This window comes from Mesoplodon mirus (genome assembly GCF_964341445.2).
Source record: "Mesoplodon mirus genome assembly, chromosome: 3".
Lineage (NCBI taxonomy): Eukaryota > Metazoa > Chordata > Mammalia > Artiodactyla > Ziphiidae > Mesoplodon > Mesoplodon mirus.
In genome coordinates this window covers 142,926,144-142,943,073 of record NC_138978.1, presented here as the reverse complement: position 1 = coordinate 142,943,073, position 16,930 = coordinate 142,926,144, and the positions used below count along the sequence as shown (strand labels likewise).

The 16,930-nt window shown below is 45.4% G+C and overlaps 1 protein-coding gene and 1 pseudogene across 4 annotated transcripts in view; both read right to left on the bottom strand.

Moving 5' to 3' along the window:
- The window catches only part of LOC309799286 (centrosomal protein of 78 kDa-like), a 659,089-nt pseudogene that overhangs the window by 291,414 nt on the left and 350,745 nt on the right, over positions 1 to 16,930 (bottom strand). The gene's annotated exons all lie outside the window — the stretch shown is intronic.
- LOC309799568 (TRAF3-interacting JNK-activating modulator-like) lies at positions 3,205 to 15,569 on the bottom strand. Of its 3 annotated transcripts, XM_082612878.1 has the most exons (10): positions 14,792 to 15,569; positions 13,721 to 13,828; positions 10,850 to 11,235; positions 8,990 to 9,137; positions 8,794 to 8,857; positions 8,499 to 8,523; positions 8,207 to 8,236; positions 8,018 to 8,113; positions 3,940 to 4,080; positions 3,205 to 3,817 (listed from the first exon to the last, which is right to left on the bottom strand). In XM_082612878.1, exons 3-10 carry the CDS (start codon positions 11,174 to 11,176, stop codon positions 3,662 to 3,664), a joined length of 987 nt encoding a protein of 328 aa, XP_082469004.1. In that variant the 5' UTR covers positions 11,177 to 11,235; positions 13,721 to 13,828; positions 14,792 to 15,569; the 3' UTR covers positions 3,205 to 3,661. The 3 variants fall into 3 exon arrangements, with proteins under 3 accessions (XP_082469004.1, XP_082469002.1, XP_082469003.1); XM_082612876.1 differs by having other exon boundaries at positions 3,205 to 4,080; XM_082612877.1 differs by having other exon boundaries at positions 3,205 to 4,080; positions 13,721 to 15,569.

Here is a 16,930-nt window from a genome sequence, read left to right as displayed (position 1 = left end):
GGCCTGGCCTTCATGGAGATTATATTTTATTGATTCTGATTATAGATTATTGTTGAAAAGGGCCTCCTATAAATTATAACCATGCAAAGGCAGCAAGATAATTTTTTTTCTTTATATATGTGTTTCTCATTCCTACTCACTTCTCTCTTAGGGGAAGAGAAAATCACAAAAAACAAAAATGTCAAATCTCAGCTATTCATTTTCAAAATATTTTTTTTTCCAAATTCCAATGGAGGCAATAGGTTAACTGTTAAGATTTGTACGGCTCAAAAAGCTAGATTTTTACAAAGTGTAGCCAAATTTTATTCCATAAATAATAGCTTTGGAAAGAATATGTGATGATGCAAAGTTGGAAAAAGCTGGTTTTTCTTCCATAAATAACTTCACCATGTTGGGAGAAGAGGCAGAGAAGAAATCAAAGTAATAAAACATGGGGTAAGTTTTTCTGATACGGGACTCTAGTGCTTTAAAATAGACTAGATAATCCTAGGGATAATGTGAGGTAGAACAGACCAATGCCTCATTTCCAATCTGGTACCCTGGAAGAAAACAGTGTTTTTCCTTTGAGATCTTGAGAGGTTTTTCTTCTGCTTTGTTTTGGTTTTGGTTCATTTTGTAATCAACCTTATTAAGGTATCATTTACATACAATAAAATGCAGACATTTTTAATCAATGGTTCAGTGACTTTTAATTAATGTATACATTTGTATAACTACCACCCCCATAAAGATCGATAACAATTCTAAAACCCTAGAAAGTTTCCTCCTAGGCTTTTGCAAAAGTATCCCCATCTCCCAACCCAAGGCAACCACAGATCTGTTTTTTATCATTAGAGATGAATTTTGCCCAGTTTAGAATTTCATGTAAGTTGAATAATACAGTAGGTGCCCTTTTGATCTGGCTTCACTTGCTCAGCATATGGTTTTTGAGAGTCATTCATGTTGGGATGTTTTAAACCAGGACTTTAGCCTGGGTGGCGATGTTGTCTGAAGGCACCTATAGGTACATCTGAGTCTCTGGCATTGTCACTGTCTGTTCTTGGCTTAGTATTTTCAACTTTACTAAGAAGCACAAGGTTGAAGTAAGGAAGACCACTGTCAGTATAATGGAGGTGAAGTGGGTTCTGTTATATAATATTCTCAGCATAAATTGACCTGCTTGGAATCATCGTGTTGATAATCGACAAAGATACTCTTCCTCCAAAAACTTTGATACTATAAAACTTCTAAAGGACGCTGTCCTAGGACTCTTCTAGTTTTCATTTTTGGGGAAATATTTCCGGAAAATTCAGATGCTCACAACCTGAAAGAAGCAGTTATTCACCTGAAGGCTAGCTCTGCTAAAGTTGAGTTGTCCGACCTTTACATGCTGATAGAACCCAAGTAGCCTTGCAAAACAATGCTCTTTTATTGGACATGAGCATATAGATTAAGTTGGACGTGTATATGCAATAGAGTGAAAAAAACAAAGAATCTTTGAGTTTCCCTTGCTGGGTTTTTTTTATTTTTTCACTTAAGTTTCTATAGCATATACTAATAGTTTAGGGTAACCTCAGGTTAGTTTTAGGTCCACTCTTTATGTAAATGTTGAAGTACTCCACACCCACCTTTTTTCTACCTTCCTTCTTTTCTTCCATCTTTCCTTTCTAACTTATAATCCATTATACTTAATCCTGCATTTGTTGAGGTGGCAAGTACTGTAGGAAAATTGAAAGCAGTGTGAAATTTTGCTGTTCAGAATGCATGTTGACCAAATTCTATATTGAGAAAAGGTCTGAATTTACCCACAGTAACCCTTTCTCAGCGTCTCTGAATAAAGGCCATAGAAACTGGGCTCTATATAATATCCTGACAGGTATGTAGAATTCATAGCAATTGCCCTCAAAGAGCTTACCTAGCGTAGATGCATACGAATGTATTTAATGATTGCTTTATTGGCAGCAGTGCCAACATACACCATCTGTTTTGTTTTATATCATTATCATTACCTGCTGTTTACCACTGTATACATTGCTAATGGTGTGGTTTCTATGGCTTGTGAATTTCATGGCCAAATAATATGTAATTTATTGCACACTTTATTGTAGAAGATGGAGACTCCATAAATTTTCGTGTGCTCTTTGCCCCTTTGGAATGTATTACACTGAGATCAGGCAAAGTAATAAATTTATTTCAAATGTGTGTGATAGCTAAACATCAATTAGGACTGATGGGCAATATTTCACCTTCCAGCAACATAACAGTTTTTAAAGACTAAGCCATTGAACGTGGAGTTCCTGAACATGGGACTCAGTTCACTGGGATGCCTTCTTAGAAAAATAAAGGAAAACTTGAATTGGATATGTGTGGCTTATTCGAGTAGTAACTAATCAGCTACATCTTTGTTAACTTAATTTGTCACAATCGTTTGGTATTTTATTAACTCTCTTCCCCTTCTTCCCGACTCTCACGAGAATGGATCATGAGTATCTTAAAACATACTAAGTCGTCTTCCATCCCTGTTAATCTAACTACAAAAGCACACTTTCCTTATCCAATGTAACTTACTGTCTTTTAGAGTAGCTGTGGTTTTAATTCTCTACAAAATTAAAACCAGCAAAGAGAAACATTTTCAAGGAGCCAGCACATTGTAGAGCTTTAGGAAGAAGACTTTAGAATTAAGGGCAACTATATCATTTTATAGTTAAAGCACCTGAGGCCTAATGTAGGAAGGTAACCATCGAGGTCAGGGAAAGGGGTTGAAGATCAGGTTTCAAGCTGAGAAAGAGTCTACAGGGACTCAATCTGAGCAGGTCAAAAACTGAAATGAGACCACGAATGTTCTGGGAAGGCTGGCATCTGGCCTCAAGTGTGGGATTCAGACAGGGAGTGGGCCCGGGGGGAACTGAGCTTCTGCAGGAGGCAGAGAAGTCCACTTCATCTCCGGAAAGTGCCACTGACATCAGGGAGTTGAGGGGAAAGAGCAGTGAATTCCAGTTCACCTGAGAAAGCAGGCCAATCTGATTAACTCTGAATTTAGGCTTATTTCAGATAGTTCTTGAGAAGGAACTTGGACAAGAGCAGGTCCCGCACAGCCTCTTTAAATCCATGCCCAGTATTTTCTGGTGGAGCTGCTTAAACCCTCCAAGTGACTACAGTATTTTAATTTCACTCTATATTTAATTCTGACAGTTCTATGATTGATTATTTAATGGGCAAATAAGTAGGGTCACAAAAGAGTGTGAATGTATTTTACAGGATGAGGATGGGCAGAGTGGAACAGTCTGGAATAGGACACCAATGAAAAGGGATCTTGGTAAATAAGAACGTCTATTAGAAATGGAGAGGAATTCTCAAGGAAATTAGTGCCTGACACCACGCCCTTCTCTCTGCATGTTTAGAAGCTAGTTTCTAATTTTATTTTCATAGGAGATGTCCCTGTGATGAATTGTCTTTTACCTCCACACTACTTACCACATGGAAATATTGTGAAGTTTGTCTGAGAGAAAGTATTAGAATTTGTCTTGGAAGCAGCTATAAACATTTCCTGGAACAATCTAAGGGAAAGTATGAAGGGTGATTTTTTCCATAAATTAAATCAACTTTAAAAGGCGCATTTGGAGAGTCAGAGAGTACTAATATTGTTAGAAAGAAAGGTTTAAAAGCTGGTTAAATCTAATTTTTAGAAAATCCATATGTACCACATTGTAAAAAAGAGAAGGAAGACGGCATTCATGATTACTGGGCTGGCAGGGTAGGGGGCAGTCGCATGCTGGGGGTGGCTCTCGTACTGGCTCTTCCACTCTTCACACTTCTGCTCGGCCGGAGCCAGGGACCGCTGAAGGAGATCAGAGGAGAGGGTGGTGCCTTGGGGGTTCCAGGGAGTGGTGCAGCTGGCTCCCTTGCCACCCAGACTGCCCCAGGGTTCCCAGCCCCAAGGATTATGGAGCATCCCCACACCTGTGTGCTCTGCAGTTGCTGTTCTGCACGCATTTTCTCCTCCAGCACTTTCTGCAGTGTCTCCTTGGCCTTCTGCTCATAGCTGTTTCTCTGGTCTTCCATCTCTAATAGCAACTTATTCATTCCCCAAGAAGTGTATTTCTGTAAATTTGAGGCAATTCAACAAATACACATTGACCTACTGTGTGCTAAAGCCTGAGCAGGGATACAGAAATGAAAAGAAATTGGTCCTTGCCCACAGGGCAGAGATGTCAGTAATCTGGTGGATCTTCTTCCGGGCTGGAGGCAGGCAGGGAGAGTCCCTCAGGTGATGTGAGAGGTGAGTGGGGATAAAAAACTGCCCTGGGCATGCCGGGCATTCTCCCCTAGGCCTTCCACAGGCCTTTGAAATCCGACATTTCCAAAGGGAAATCATCTTTCTAAACCTGCTCCTATCTCAGTGGCCAGCATCACCACCCACCCAGTCTCCCAAACCCTAAACCAGGGAATCATCCTTGATTTCTCTCTCTCACCTTCTTCAAGGAATCAGTTCATCATCAAGCTTTGTCAAGTCAACGTCTCTAACAGCTCATTACCTGTATCCTCTATCCCTACTGCCTCCTCCTTAGTTCAGACCCTAGTAACACTATTATATGGATTATATAGAGACTATGTATTATCTTCATGCCTTGCCTCCCTTCAAACCCTTTTCAGTCCTGCAGCTAGAGGGTTCTTTCTAAAACTTAAATCTGATCCCATCACAACCTGCTTAAATCTCTCAGTGGTTCTCAGTGTTCTAAGAATCAGGTCCAAACTCCTTGGCATGGTTCCTACTCACAAGCCCAGACTTTCATCTCATGCTGCCTCCACGCAAGCTGAACTGCTTGTAGGTCCCCTAAGCACTGTGCTTTTCAGCCTCTGCCTTTGCCCATAAAGCTTCTTCTGCTTAGAGTATCGTGACCCACGCTTCTCACCTGGTTAACTTCTACCCATGTTCAAGATTCAGCCCTAGAATCATAAATTCCGATAAACTTGGCCAACCATACCTACCCCCCGACTCTTTATGGATTAGGCAGTTTTACTGGTGTTCACATAGTATCTATATTTCTAATCTATTGACTCATCTGTCTCCTTTAAGGGATTGTAAACTCCTTTGAGGCAGGGAGCATTTTTTAAAAAATAAAATTATTTTTGTAGGCTTGGGGATCTGAACAACATTCAGTAAAGTCAAGTTTTAAAAATTAATACATTTGTATTTTTAGAATTTCTCCTGGCTTCAAGGTCAAAAAGAAAAAGACACAAGAGCAGCTTTGCAAATTCACTGGGGGTCTTGCCTTACCAGTGCTTTTCATTTTTATGCCCTGTGATTTTGGGGAAAGCAGGAGCCTTTTACTGTCGATTCTGGGTTACCCACCTGGGTAAGAGATAGTCTAGATAATGCAAATTTAGAGTTCAATATCAAATCATTTCCGTTTAGCTTTGGAGTCATCTGAAAATTTGGATTTAAATGTCGAGTGGGTCTTATGTTCTTGGAATTGTCATTAGAAACCAGATACAGGAGTTACTGGTTGAGATCATACATGGTTATGTCCAGGTTATTGGACTTAACCATGCTGGTCACTGACCAGCTTTATCCCCCATTGAAAACGAGTAGACTGGCATTCTGGATTATATGTCAGTCTCTTATGAGCTTGGTTGGCATTACTGAAAAAATAAAAGTTGTGGATCCGCAAACCCATAGACTATATAGACTATGTTCCCCTGCAGAATTCTAACTACATGGCCACCTTATCTTCCTAACATCAAGTGGGAGCAGTCTGGCTGGTCCATCTCGTTCTCTTGACTTATCTCCCCGCCTGTCAGAAATCTAACACTTCTCGAGTGTGAAAACTGACTTTTTTCTATCTCATATAATCCAAGATCAGGCCAATCAAGAGATTGTACTGGTAAACTCCTATTCAATCCTTCCAGACCCCGCTAAAGTGGTCCCTTTCCTTTGGAGTCTACCCAATACCACCTCAGGCAGAAGAATTGCTCCCTTCTCTTTTCTCTGTGTCACTTTGTAGAAAGTGCTGTTGCAGCTTTAGCACACTGCAGTAGAGTTATTTATGACCTGTCTCTCTCTTCCTGGCTGCTATTGGAACTCCTAAAGACAAAGGACCCTACCTCTGTCCCTGGAGCACCCAAGCCAGCACATAGTTGGAACTTATCAGATGTCTGTTGAATAAACAAGTGAGACAGCTCAGTTTAGTTCAGCACCGGAAACCACCTGGCATGCACAGCTGTGTGTCTCAGGCTCCTACTCAGCTATGAAAACAACTTCCTTAACCAGCAGGAGCCCTGAACATAAACAACTAAATCCGGATACAGTGACCGACATGAAGAGGGAGGGCTGAGCCTAGGAGTCTCTTTGACATCACTGCAAACTTCTTAGTTTTGTCCCACGTCCTCCCATCCCATCTCCCTGTCTAAGCACAGCCATCTACGTGGTAAGGTCAGATGTTCACAGAGGCTGGGAGGTTGGGTGTTCTCTCTGTGCACCCGGGGCTTTCTGCTCCAGTGGCATCAAACTGCTTATACTCCCTGAACATTAAAGTCTAGGGGTTTCAATGTGGGGTCCAAGGACCCCTGGGAATCCAGGATCTGCAAGGTCTTCCCTTTTCCAACTACATTTCTATGTGAGGCTGGATTTTCCTCATATGCTTCAACCAAAACAATGTATTAACAACAGACTGAATGCAGACGCAAATATGAGAATCTAGCTGTCTTCCGTTCAGACATTAAAAAGATTTGCCAGCTTGGTGCTTTGCGACCACCTAGAGGAGTGGGATAAGGAGGGAGGGAGGAAGGCGCAAGAGGGAGGGGATATGGGGATATATGTATGCATATAGCTGATTCACTTTGTTATACAGCAGAAAATAATACAACACTGTAATTATACTCCAATAAAGATGTTAAAAAAACCCAAAAAACAAAACCAAACAAAAATTTGAAAAAGCATAAAACAATGCCACTCCTCTCACTATTTTTTTAAAAAATACTTATTTTTCACAAAAATATATAATTTAGGTTCACATGTAATCTATTTACTATTGTTATTTTAAAATTAATACATATTTTAAGATTCCTGTTTTCATTTCAAAGTGGTAAATATAAAAAGTTCTTTGGATTTTAATAATTTTTTTTAAAGAGTATAAAGGGGTCCTGAGATTAAAAAGCTGGAGACCCACTGCATTAGCCTATATCACGCCTCTGGTTCTTTGCCTATGCTGTATCCCCTGCCCAGAATATAGTTCCTGTCTCCACATTTGCCTGGAAAATACTAATATAACTATAAATATTGCCCTAGTTCTCCCCTTCTGTGGAGTCATTCATTCCTCCTTGTATTCTACTATATCCTGAAAACATTTATTTCTCACATCTCTGCGTTGTTTAGGCATCTGTCTCCCTGACAAAACTGCAAGCTCTCTAGCGTCAGGAACCCTGTCTAATTAATCTCATTTTCAGTGCTCAGTGTAGAGACCATGACTTATGAATATTTGTTGAATGAATGGACTAAAATCAGGAGGTCTGAATTTTAGTTCCAGTTCTACCTCTGACTAGCAGTGTGACTGTGGACTAGTCACCTGACCTCCCTGACACTCAGTTTCCTCATTGGCAAAATGAGAAAATTAGCTAATCTCCAAGGTCCCTTCCCGCTTTGACATTCACGTCTGGGCTGACTAGTAGGTATAGGATGACTTGGAATAAATATTGGTGTGAATCCCATATGAAAATAGTTGCATTTATCACAGTCAGTAGTATTAACTGAATTGGGACCGTCCTTTCTTTCTTCCAACAAATTAAAGAATGGAAACTCTTGCCTCTTTTGGTTCTGGGTCTTCCATGGGTGTGTCCTCAGCTGACCACCCTGGATTGAGCCAAGCTTTCCCATATATTTACTGTGACATGTTTGACCTCTAGGTCTTAGCACCATCCCCCACCTTCGGCCTCTTCAGTAGCGAAAAAGCCCCTTCTCTTGCTGGGATGGTATGGAAAGAAGAATGAGATAGGCACACATAGAAGTCCATGACTTTGTTCAAGCAAAGATTTCCCTTACCTTCCAAGAGCTGTCAGAGGCCTGAATCAGGGCACACAGTAGGTCTTGGAGAATCATCATTTTCTGTTTTAGAACCAGCTCACTCTGTAGGGCCTCCTGGGGGGCAAAATGCAAGAGGGTAAGATTAAGTTGGAGGAGAAGGGAGCAGATGGATGGAGGAGCTGAGGGGAGAATTCACATGTTACTTACTTTGAGGTACTCAGAAAGCTGGATGATTTTCTAGAGAGAAAGAAAAAGGGTATTTAAGAAGATTGTAGGTTCCCTGAAATCCTAGAACATGGAACCCAAGCCAGGATTGGCTTGTGCTGAGTCAACTTTCTTCCTTGGCTCAGGGTCCTTCCAGGCCCCCATGTCTATGCTCATCCAGGAAGAGGGTACCCCTCCATCCCAGCTGAGTTTACCATGGAATTCCAGAATGTCAGACCTTGGAGGAGCTTAGATGCCACCTGACTCAACACCGTCACCATGGGGATTTTCTTACCGTGTCTAGAACTGCAGCTCCATAACTGGAAGAGAAGAAAAAAACAAAAAACAAAAATGACAATGGATCAAAGAAATAAGAGTGTCAGGAGGCAGAGTACTGATTCCTTCTCTGATCTCTTCTGAAGAGCCAATGGGGAAGCGGGGGGAAGGCCTTCCTTTTTCTTAATTAAGGTGGACGTGGAAGTTCCTTGCGCTCCTCTCCACATTCTGGGGGAGGGTTCAGGTAAAAGCTTAGAAGAGAGGAATGGATGGGCTGTGAAGGAGTTGAGGTCAGGAACATGAAAGGTACTCACTTGGTTTGTTGACTGGCGTCATTCTTAATTGTTGGCTGTGTTTCTTCTGCCTTTGTCTGAGTGCCTGAGGGATAGGGATAGGGTGATTCAGAGCCCATGGGAGAGGCAGTGAGGGAAGTGGGGAGGGATAGGGACTCTCCACCGCCAGCGAGTGGAAATGCCTCGGCCCAGTGAGTGAGGAAGGCCCTGCTCTTACCACGGTGGTGTTTGGGTGGCTTCTTGATGAGAGAGTCCTGTGGTGGAAGGCCCCCAGTCTGGGAGGGGAGGTGGTCAGCCAGATCCCTCCAGGCGCCTGAGGGAGGATGGTGTTGGGTTGCAAAGACCTCGGAGCTGGTCCCTGACACCTGGAAAGCAAGTGGGGGATGCTGAGAGCCTAGATAGAGCCTCTTAGAACAGGATTCTCCAGCTGACTGCAGAAAGATGAGCCAGTGATCGTTTCGGGTCCAGAAAACCAAAGGAACCCATTCAAGCCTTCAGAGCTACAAGGATATCCCTTCTCCTGCCCTTTCTTGTCCTGGCTGGTGGGATCGGTCCTCCTCAGTTCAGGCAAATGGGGAGCTGGGCTTGTCTCTAATTACTCTCTCTAGAGTCCCTGATCCCGGAAAGAGAACCGGTCTGAGGTGGGAGTGAGGGGATCTGGGATCAGGTCCTGCCTTTTCTTGGTCTCAGTCTCCTGGCTGTATAATGAGGAGCTTGGAGTAGATGGTGTCCAAGGTGCCGTCCTATTCTAGAGGTGGTTTCCTTCCTCTTATTAACAGCTGGACTATTGTTGAGGTTTTGTGTGAAGAGAAGGTAAATTAGGCAGCTGTAGGGAGGAATGCAGCAGTAGTTGTCACAATTTTGCCTGCTATTTTTATATTTTCTTTATTACAAACTAAAAAATTTTATGTTTGTAACATAACACTAAAAGGCTAGGAAATGCCTGTGGCAGCTAATCATGCAGACTAACTCAATCTCAAGAAACCTGAAATAACTGATAGGCTCAGGAAGAGTTCTTTAGGTAACTGTGTTTTCTGTTCTTTTTCTCCTTAAAATTATTTTTTCAACGAAAGCACATAGAAACCTTCTTGCCTTAGAAAGTACACAGTTGTTTTATTTTACAGCTGGGCTCAAGGATCATTTTTCTGAACAGCACCTCCTGTTGTGGATAATATATGCACTGGTTAAGAAGGCCCAACAGAGCACCTATTCTGGGGACAGTACAATACCAGTTACTCCCAGGGAATCCGGAGGACCCATCCCTGCTGTCCACATGCTCACAACGTGGATAGGAAGACACAGATGGTTTGCCGGCTGAGCTCATTTCAACATACCCTGGGTTTTGCCAGCACTGCTTCTTCCCAGGGCAGACTAATGGGCCCTCTAAAAGTTACACGATCTTAGAGGATTTATAACCTCATAAAAACCACAGAGAGCAGAGGTGGCCTGGAGAAGCTAGGGAAGCTAGGGCTTCCTGGGCCAGATGCGGCCTTAGGTGAACGATACTGGAATTGGGATGGCCCAAGAGAAAGAGAGAAGGTGGATGATGCAGCAGCCTTACAGAAGAATAGAGATGAGAATGTGTGTGTGTGTGTGTGTGTGTGTGTGTGTGTGTGTGTGTGAGAGAGAGAGAGAGAGAGAGAGAGAGAGAGAGAGAGAGAGAGAGAGAGAGAGAGAGAGAGAGATTTGAGGGAGACGTTAAGAAGATTGGTCTGTGTCCCTGGCCTACAGTAAGCATTCATTGAATGTTGAATGACGGATGAATGAATGCTGTAGAAGATACGTCTAGATAGACTGAATTTGAACTAATACTAGGAATTAGCTATGGAATTGTTTTTAAATGATTCTTTTTTCTCCTAAAAGGCAAGTGCAAAACAAAAAAATAGCTAAACAAAAAAAAAACCCCAAAACACAACAACAAAAATATCTGTTGAGTAAGTGGCTAAGGGAGACTTTATGATGACTGAGGAAGGAGGGACTTCATTTAAATCACTTCTTAGTGACCTTGAGCCCACCCACCTGCCTTGGTGCTGCACCCCATCCCCTCCAGAGAAGTGTGTCCCTCGACATGGCCCACCTGCTGTCTGGGGGAAGAAATCCTGTTGGCCCAAGACAAGGGCTCTTTGAGGTCAGTCGCCTGGCCTGGCTCCCTGGCCTGCGGGCTCTGTGCCTTGCCTTTCTCTTCCACCTTCAGGTTCCTCTGCCTGAAAAACTGCTGTTGTCGTGCCCTCTGGAGCTGTTCCCTCTGCTGGGTTCTCAGCGCCTTCCCCACCTGGCGGCAAGTGGTCACATTGGGGCGGCAGCGGCGGCTCTCACGGGTCTTCTGCCAGTGCTCGCACTTGGCCTCGTAGCTCTCAGCCCACCAGGCCAAGCCAGAGGCAGGCCTAGGGTCTGGGTTGATCATGATGACCTCGTGAGCATCTGTTGTGCTTGGCTTCCAGTTCCTGGAATAGCTGCCCGGATCTGCCAAGTGCCAAGAGGGAGGCGAAGAGGAGGGGTCAGGAGATGGGCCGAAAAATGGCCATCTCCCTGGACGAGGGGGCAGAAATATCACAGCGTCCCATATGTGTGGGTTGACAACTGAAGAGGGGATGATGTCATGTGGGAACTCAGGACTTCTGGATTCAGCCTCTAGACTAATTTCTGCTCTTCTCTTGCCTGCATCTCCCCTTCTGCAAAGTGGCGAGATTCCTCTGGCTGCCACTTCTTCCTTGACCAAACGTCTCACCCTGCCTCTAAGTTAGGGGAACGTGAGAAATAATTGATAAAAATCACTAAAAGCTTCTAGCCTTCTGGAGGGCAGATGGGGCTGTGTTCCTTTTCCAGGGACTTCTAAAGAACCAGTTAAACTGGCTCCCTGATCCCCAATCTAAAAGGAAAGCCAGAATCTTTACTGCTCTCTTGGCCCAGTTGTTACTAACATAGGTGAGTAACTTTTCTCAAGGCCTGGAGGGATAGCCAAACCCCTTGAGGTGCTACCAGTCCTATGGCCAGCACTCACTGTCCTCTGCTTAGCCTTTAGCAGCTATCTTGCCAGCCTGGTCCGGGGCATGGTTCGGGAGGGACACCCCACGCTATTGCCTACAGTCATGGAGTCCTGACCTTGGTCCCTTGGCACTCCACTCCTGGCCCAGGACTGGGCTCTGACTCTGAGGTACAGGACCACCCAGATCCATACTGGCTGAGTACTTGCCACTTGCCCATCACTGACCAAAACTCATTTCAGAGCTTTCAGCTCAGTATCTCTTCCAGTGGCAGGTTCCATTTTTTTAGAATCACCTCCCTGTTAGGGCTAAGTATGGTGCCAAGTCTGCTTTCCTTAGCCCAGACACAGATCGTGCCATCGAAACCAGCAACGATGTGGATTATACCTAAATAAGGCTATTGCCAAGAAAAAGGAAACCAAAGCAAACAAACAAAAACAGTAACCAAAGGTCCCCAGGGAACCAGGCTTGGAGTAGAGGCCACACTTGCTGCCCCTCTACGTGGCCTTACCTGCTACTCACATAAGCCCACCCTCACCCCTTCTGCCTCCTCTGTGCCCTTCTCTCTTTCCTACTCTCCCTCACCTACCTTCTGCAAATTTATTCATTCTCCTAGAACCCTCTGGTAGCTTGGCTGAGTTGGGGCTGGACATGGCTAAGCTGGATTCTGAGCACTGGAAATTCTGGTCCCTGGGGTCAGCCCAGAGACTGATGAAGGGAGGGGGACTTCCCCTTACAGCTGCCGCCTCTCTCTGTCCCACAGCCTCACTACCCACCGCCCTGGGAATCTAGCTCCCGGGGAGGTCAGTGGAGGGATTTCTCAGCTTCACCAACCAGGAGGCATTTGCTGGCTCTGGCCCCTCGGGTTTATTTATAGTCAGACAGACCCAACAGGTAGCAGCCTCTCCGCCCTTTCATTGGAGTTCCCTGCTCCTCCTGGATCAGTCTGGAATTCTCTGCAGGATTCTTGCTCTCTTTCTCTCTCTCTGGTCATACGACTCCTTACGGGGCGGGGGGCGGGTGTCAGGGGTGGGGCCGTATCACACCCTGAGAGGGAGTCTTACACAGTCAGACCCTGTTCGCTCTCCAATGCCTGACTCTCCAGGCTTGGAGGGGCATCTTCTGGTCTTGGGCAGTGCTGACCCCAAGCAGAACTGTTAAGTTGTCAATGCTTGTCCGCTCGTCTCATCCCTGGGTGCTTCTCCCCTCTCTTTAGGCTTTTCTCCTCACTCCTACTCTGTAGGGCCCCCTCACTTCTCACCTGCCACTTTCTTCGTTTAAAAACTTAGGAAAGGATCTGAGAGGCCGATTCATATTCAATTATGTAGGACTGGGTGTGCAGGTAAACTCCGCTTTCAGAATCTATACTTGTGGTGTCCTAAGCCATAGGCCCTAGTTATTCTGCCGTAAATGGGGGAGGCGAGGTGCCCCGACCCTGGACTCAGACTGTGTGGACTCCTGTCCTGGCCCTGTCATCTACTACCCACGTGCTTTTGAACAAGCTATTAACTGTCTCTGTGTCTCTGTCTCCTCATTTATAAAGTGGGAACCTACCTCCTAAGGTTATGAGGATTAAAGAGAAAATGCATGTCAAGCATCTGGGACATAGCACACAAGAAATGTTAGCTTTTTAGAATAATATGATTATTATCACTCCTGTCCTACAGATCTTGGATATCGAAGACTCAGTGCTATAAGACAAATGTCCCGAGCTAACCTAGCACTCCAGGACTGAGAATGCCTCATCCTCCAATTCCCCCGCCCCCTTTCTCTTTGAAGGGGCACTGTCTACCCCACGGAGGCGATGCTGGTCCCTGGTTGAAATCATATTTACTGTTGCTCTGTTCATCTGACTTCTGGGTGTAGGCTACAGGGAGAAAGGACTACTCTGTGGTCTGGATACAACTGCCATCTCAGTTAGGCCTGGCAGAAAGGCAAAGAAGAGAGGACTGCCTGCTTCTCACCTTTAAAATGTGGGACGCTAGGTCCCCTCCCTGTTTGGTTCCAGGTAATCCCTCAGGCTTCATAGACTAGGCAGATCCCTTGATTGTGGAGAATCCTCCTGCCTCCTGCTGTGAAGAAGAAAGGGCTGTTAGGGAGAGAGAAGTGTGTGGGCTGTGTCTACGCTAGTTCACTGAAACGCATGGCTGCCCTGCTCTGTTTTCTGGGGGGGCAGACGTTAGCCCTTGCTACCCAAGCTCGGAGTTGCAGTGGGAAAGTCTCCTCAGAGATGTGAGTGTTCTCAGGCCCCCAGACTCTCACACTGGGTAGGATTTGGTGTGGCACACCTGGGTAGAATCATACCCAACTTTCCGGGAGGTCTTGGTTATTCTGATTTGCTTAAACACAAGAAGCCATGTGGACGGCTGACTGACAGAGATGGGCTCTAGAAGAAAATGGAAGGGGTCCCCATGTGCTTCAAAGAAAGGTCCCTGGGCCACTGCCCAGGCAGCCCTTGGTGGCATGACAGGGCCCAGCTGGAGCTCTGGGAAAGGGTGGTATTGGCTGGGGGAGACTGTGCTCACTGCCACAGGGGGAGATCTGCGCGCTGCCCTCACCTGACAGTGCTTTGTTGCTGACTTTCCCGGTCTTTGCTCCTAATTCCCTGCTGTGTGTGTGATAAATGGCCTCCTGCATGAATGAACGGTCTGGACTTCCTAGCCGAGAGCTCTCAGAGTGAGCTAGGAGAGAAGGGCCTGCACCCAAGCTGCTGGGCAGGCAGCTTGGTGCTATGGGGTCCCTGCTGTGAAGGGAGCTGTAAAATGTACCCCCCATCACTGGGGAGCCTGAACCCTTAGTCATCTGACTCACTGCTAATCTAATCTTATGGATGGAGCAGAGAGTGATGGAAGCTGTGCCTCTGGAGACCAACACGGGACACTTTCCTGTGTACCCAACCCCCAACACTCTAAACTACAACATCCACTCCAGTGTCTCCCCCTTCAGACCAGGGAAGCTGACAGACAGAGCCTCTTCTGCCCCACCCCAGAATCGGAGGTCCCCAACCTGGACACAAAAGCCTCCTCCTCAGTTACCTTGGGTCCCAGGCTCCAACCCAAGCAGCTCAGGAAAGCATCCCAGCTCCTGGGCAGATCTCGGCTCTGGTCTCTAATGGGGCAAGCTCTCAATCCATGGCTCTGGGCCCCCTTAGCATTTCCCTTCTTGGTACTGTCTTTCTTTTTGTACAGCAGCCTTGCTGAAACAGGAAACCACAATACTTGCTCACCCCAGTTCCTCTCTCTTGCTCTCTGGTGCGATCTGAGGGGCGCCTGAACCCTTGAGGCCTTCAGGGCTGGGCTCAGGAGTTCCTCCCACCAGCGGGCATCCCAGCCACCCTTTCTCTTGCTCTTCGATTGGTCTGAGCTCTCGGTCAGTTTCAAGTCAAAAATCCCTTTCTAGCTTAGACAAGGATGGGTCTCTGGGTCAGAGTCAAACCTTGCAGTTTCTATGAAGGGGAAAAAAAGGCCTTTTTGACCTAGAAGAGAGGTTCTAGTGTAGGTTTTCATGTGTATCAGGTAGTTCTCTGTGTAAGGATTTTCTCTTTTCTTACTTTACTTCTTCTCAATCCTGGTGTTGTAAAGGCTTTTTGCTCTTCTAAAGTACTGGTATTTTTTTTTTTCAGAATTCTGGAATGAGGTCAGCTCTGAATTTCCTCCTTTCTGAAGCAATAGGACGGGGGACAGGGGGTAGGGGAAGGTGAAAAGATGGTGGTTGGGTGGCTGGGAAATCAGGGAGCAATAGCAGGCAGAATCTTATGAAAATATTTCCTAGTCCACTGAACTAGGAAATGTGGGGAAAAACTAAAAGGAACTTATCTGTGTGCATTAAAAAGAAACTATTACAGATGTGATAGTCAGGAAGTTTCCAAGAAGTTCAGTATAAGATGGTGGAGAGGGAACCGGATTGGGACAAGTTGACTGAGTAGCTTTGTAACCTTTGTGCAATTCATCTTGTCTGAATGGTCCATTCAGCGTCTGAATGGATGATTTATGGGGCTCCCATGAAGTCTAAGACTTCACATGTGAGGCACGTAATGAGACTTTTAAATAGCTGTGATAAGGTAACAATTATTCAGAGGTTGGGAGTATGTCACGATCTTCTCGGGTGCCTACTACTGCCTCCATTCTCTGAGGAGAAGAGAGCAGGAGGAGGCAGGGGAACATGAAGAGGATGGATTCTCAAGCACTGGGACTGAAGGGAAACGACATTCCCTCAGGATGAGAGACAATAGCCCAAGGTCGTGCGCCTGAAGCTTGGCACATGGAAATGGGGATGAGGACAGAGGGGCTGGGGAGCCCAAGATGGCAGAGTAAGAGAATGTTATGGGCACAGAAGTATGAGAAGGTTCTGGGAGTTTAGGGCGCTAGAGCATAAGAGAGGACAGGTGACGGTAATAGGAGTTCCTGTGGGCCAACTATTTGGGTTCCACTGAAAGTCAGAAAGAAATGTGTATGAAGATTGAAATCCCTTCTAGGGCTATGCATTCAATGGGATACCACCTCTACTTTAACTGTGGTTTGGAGAGGTTACAAGTGTGAGTTCAAGGTCACATAGGTTTGCCTGGCATCAGAGCCTGAGCTCTTAACACTATGTTCTGACAATAATACAATTAATAAGGTTGTCATACCTATCTATCTATATGGACAGAAAGAAAGAGAAACACACACACACACACACACACACACACAGAACTCTGAAAACAGAGAACGTACCTTATTTTCAAATGCCCATGAAGTGTCAAAAAATTCACCGTATTGATCATAAAGCAAGCATCATTTAAAAAAAGCAAACATTAGTCTAGTGTAATGCATTGAAAATAGACAGGATTTGACTTTTAGTCTGCTGCTGCCCTCAATCAGTTTTGTGAGCTTGGCTTATTATTTTATTATTCTCCCAATTTCTTCATTCGTAAATGGGGAGGGCCCCTTCTGGAGCTGATATTTTCTGATTCTTTGCTTTCCGTTTAAAAATGTATTACCCTCGGGCTTCCCTGGTGGTGCAGTGGTTGAGAATCCGCCTGCCGATGCAGGGGACACGGGTTCGTGCCCCGGTCCGGGAAGATCCCACATGCCGCGGAGCGGCTGGGCCCGTGAGCCATGGCCGCTGAGCCTGCGCATCCGGAGCCTGTGCTCCGCAACGGGAGAGGCCACAACAGTGAAAGGCCCGCGTACCAC

What these genes read in the sequence shown, in the direction of transcription:
- LOC309799568 (XM_082612877.1), bottom strand. Translation starts at nt 11,176, where the DNA reads ATGATCAACCCAGACCCTAGGCCTGCCTCTGGCTTGGCCTGGTGGGCT. An exon ending in GCCACCCAAACACCACCGTG is followed by an intron (nt 8,858 to 8,989) that starts GTAAGAGCAGGG and finishes CCTATCCCTCAG; the next exon opens with GCACTCAGACAAAGGCAGAA. An exon ending in GAGCTGCAGTTCTAGACACG is followed by an intron (nt 8,237 to 8,498) that starts GTAAGAAAATCC and finishes CTTTCTCTCTAG; the next exon opens with AAAATCATCCAGCTTTCTGA.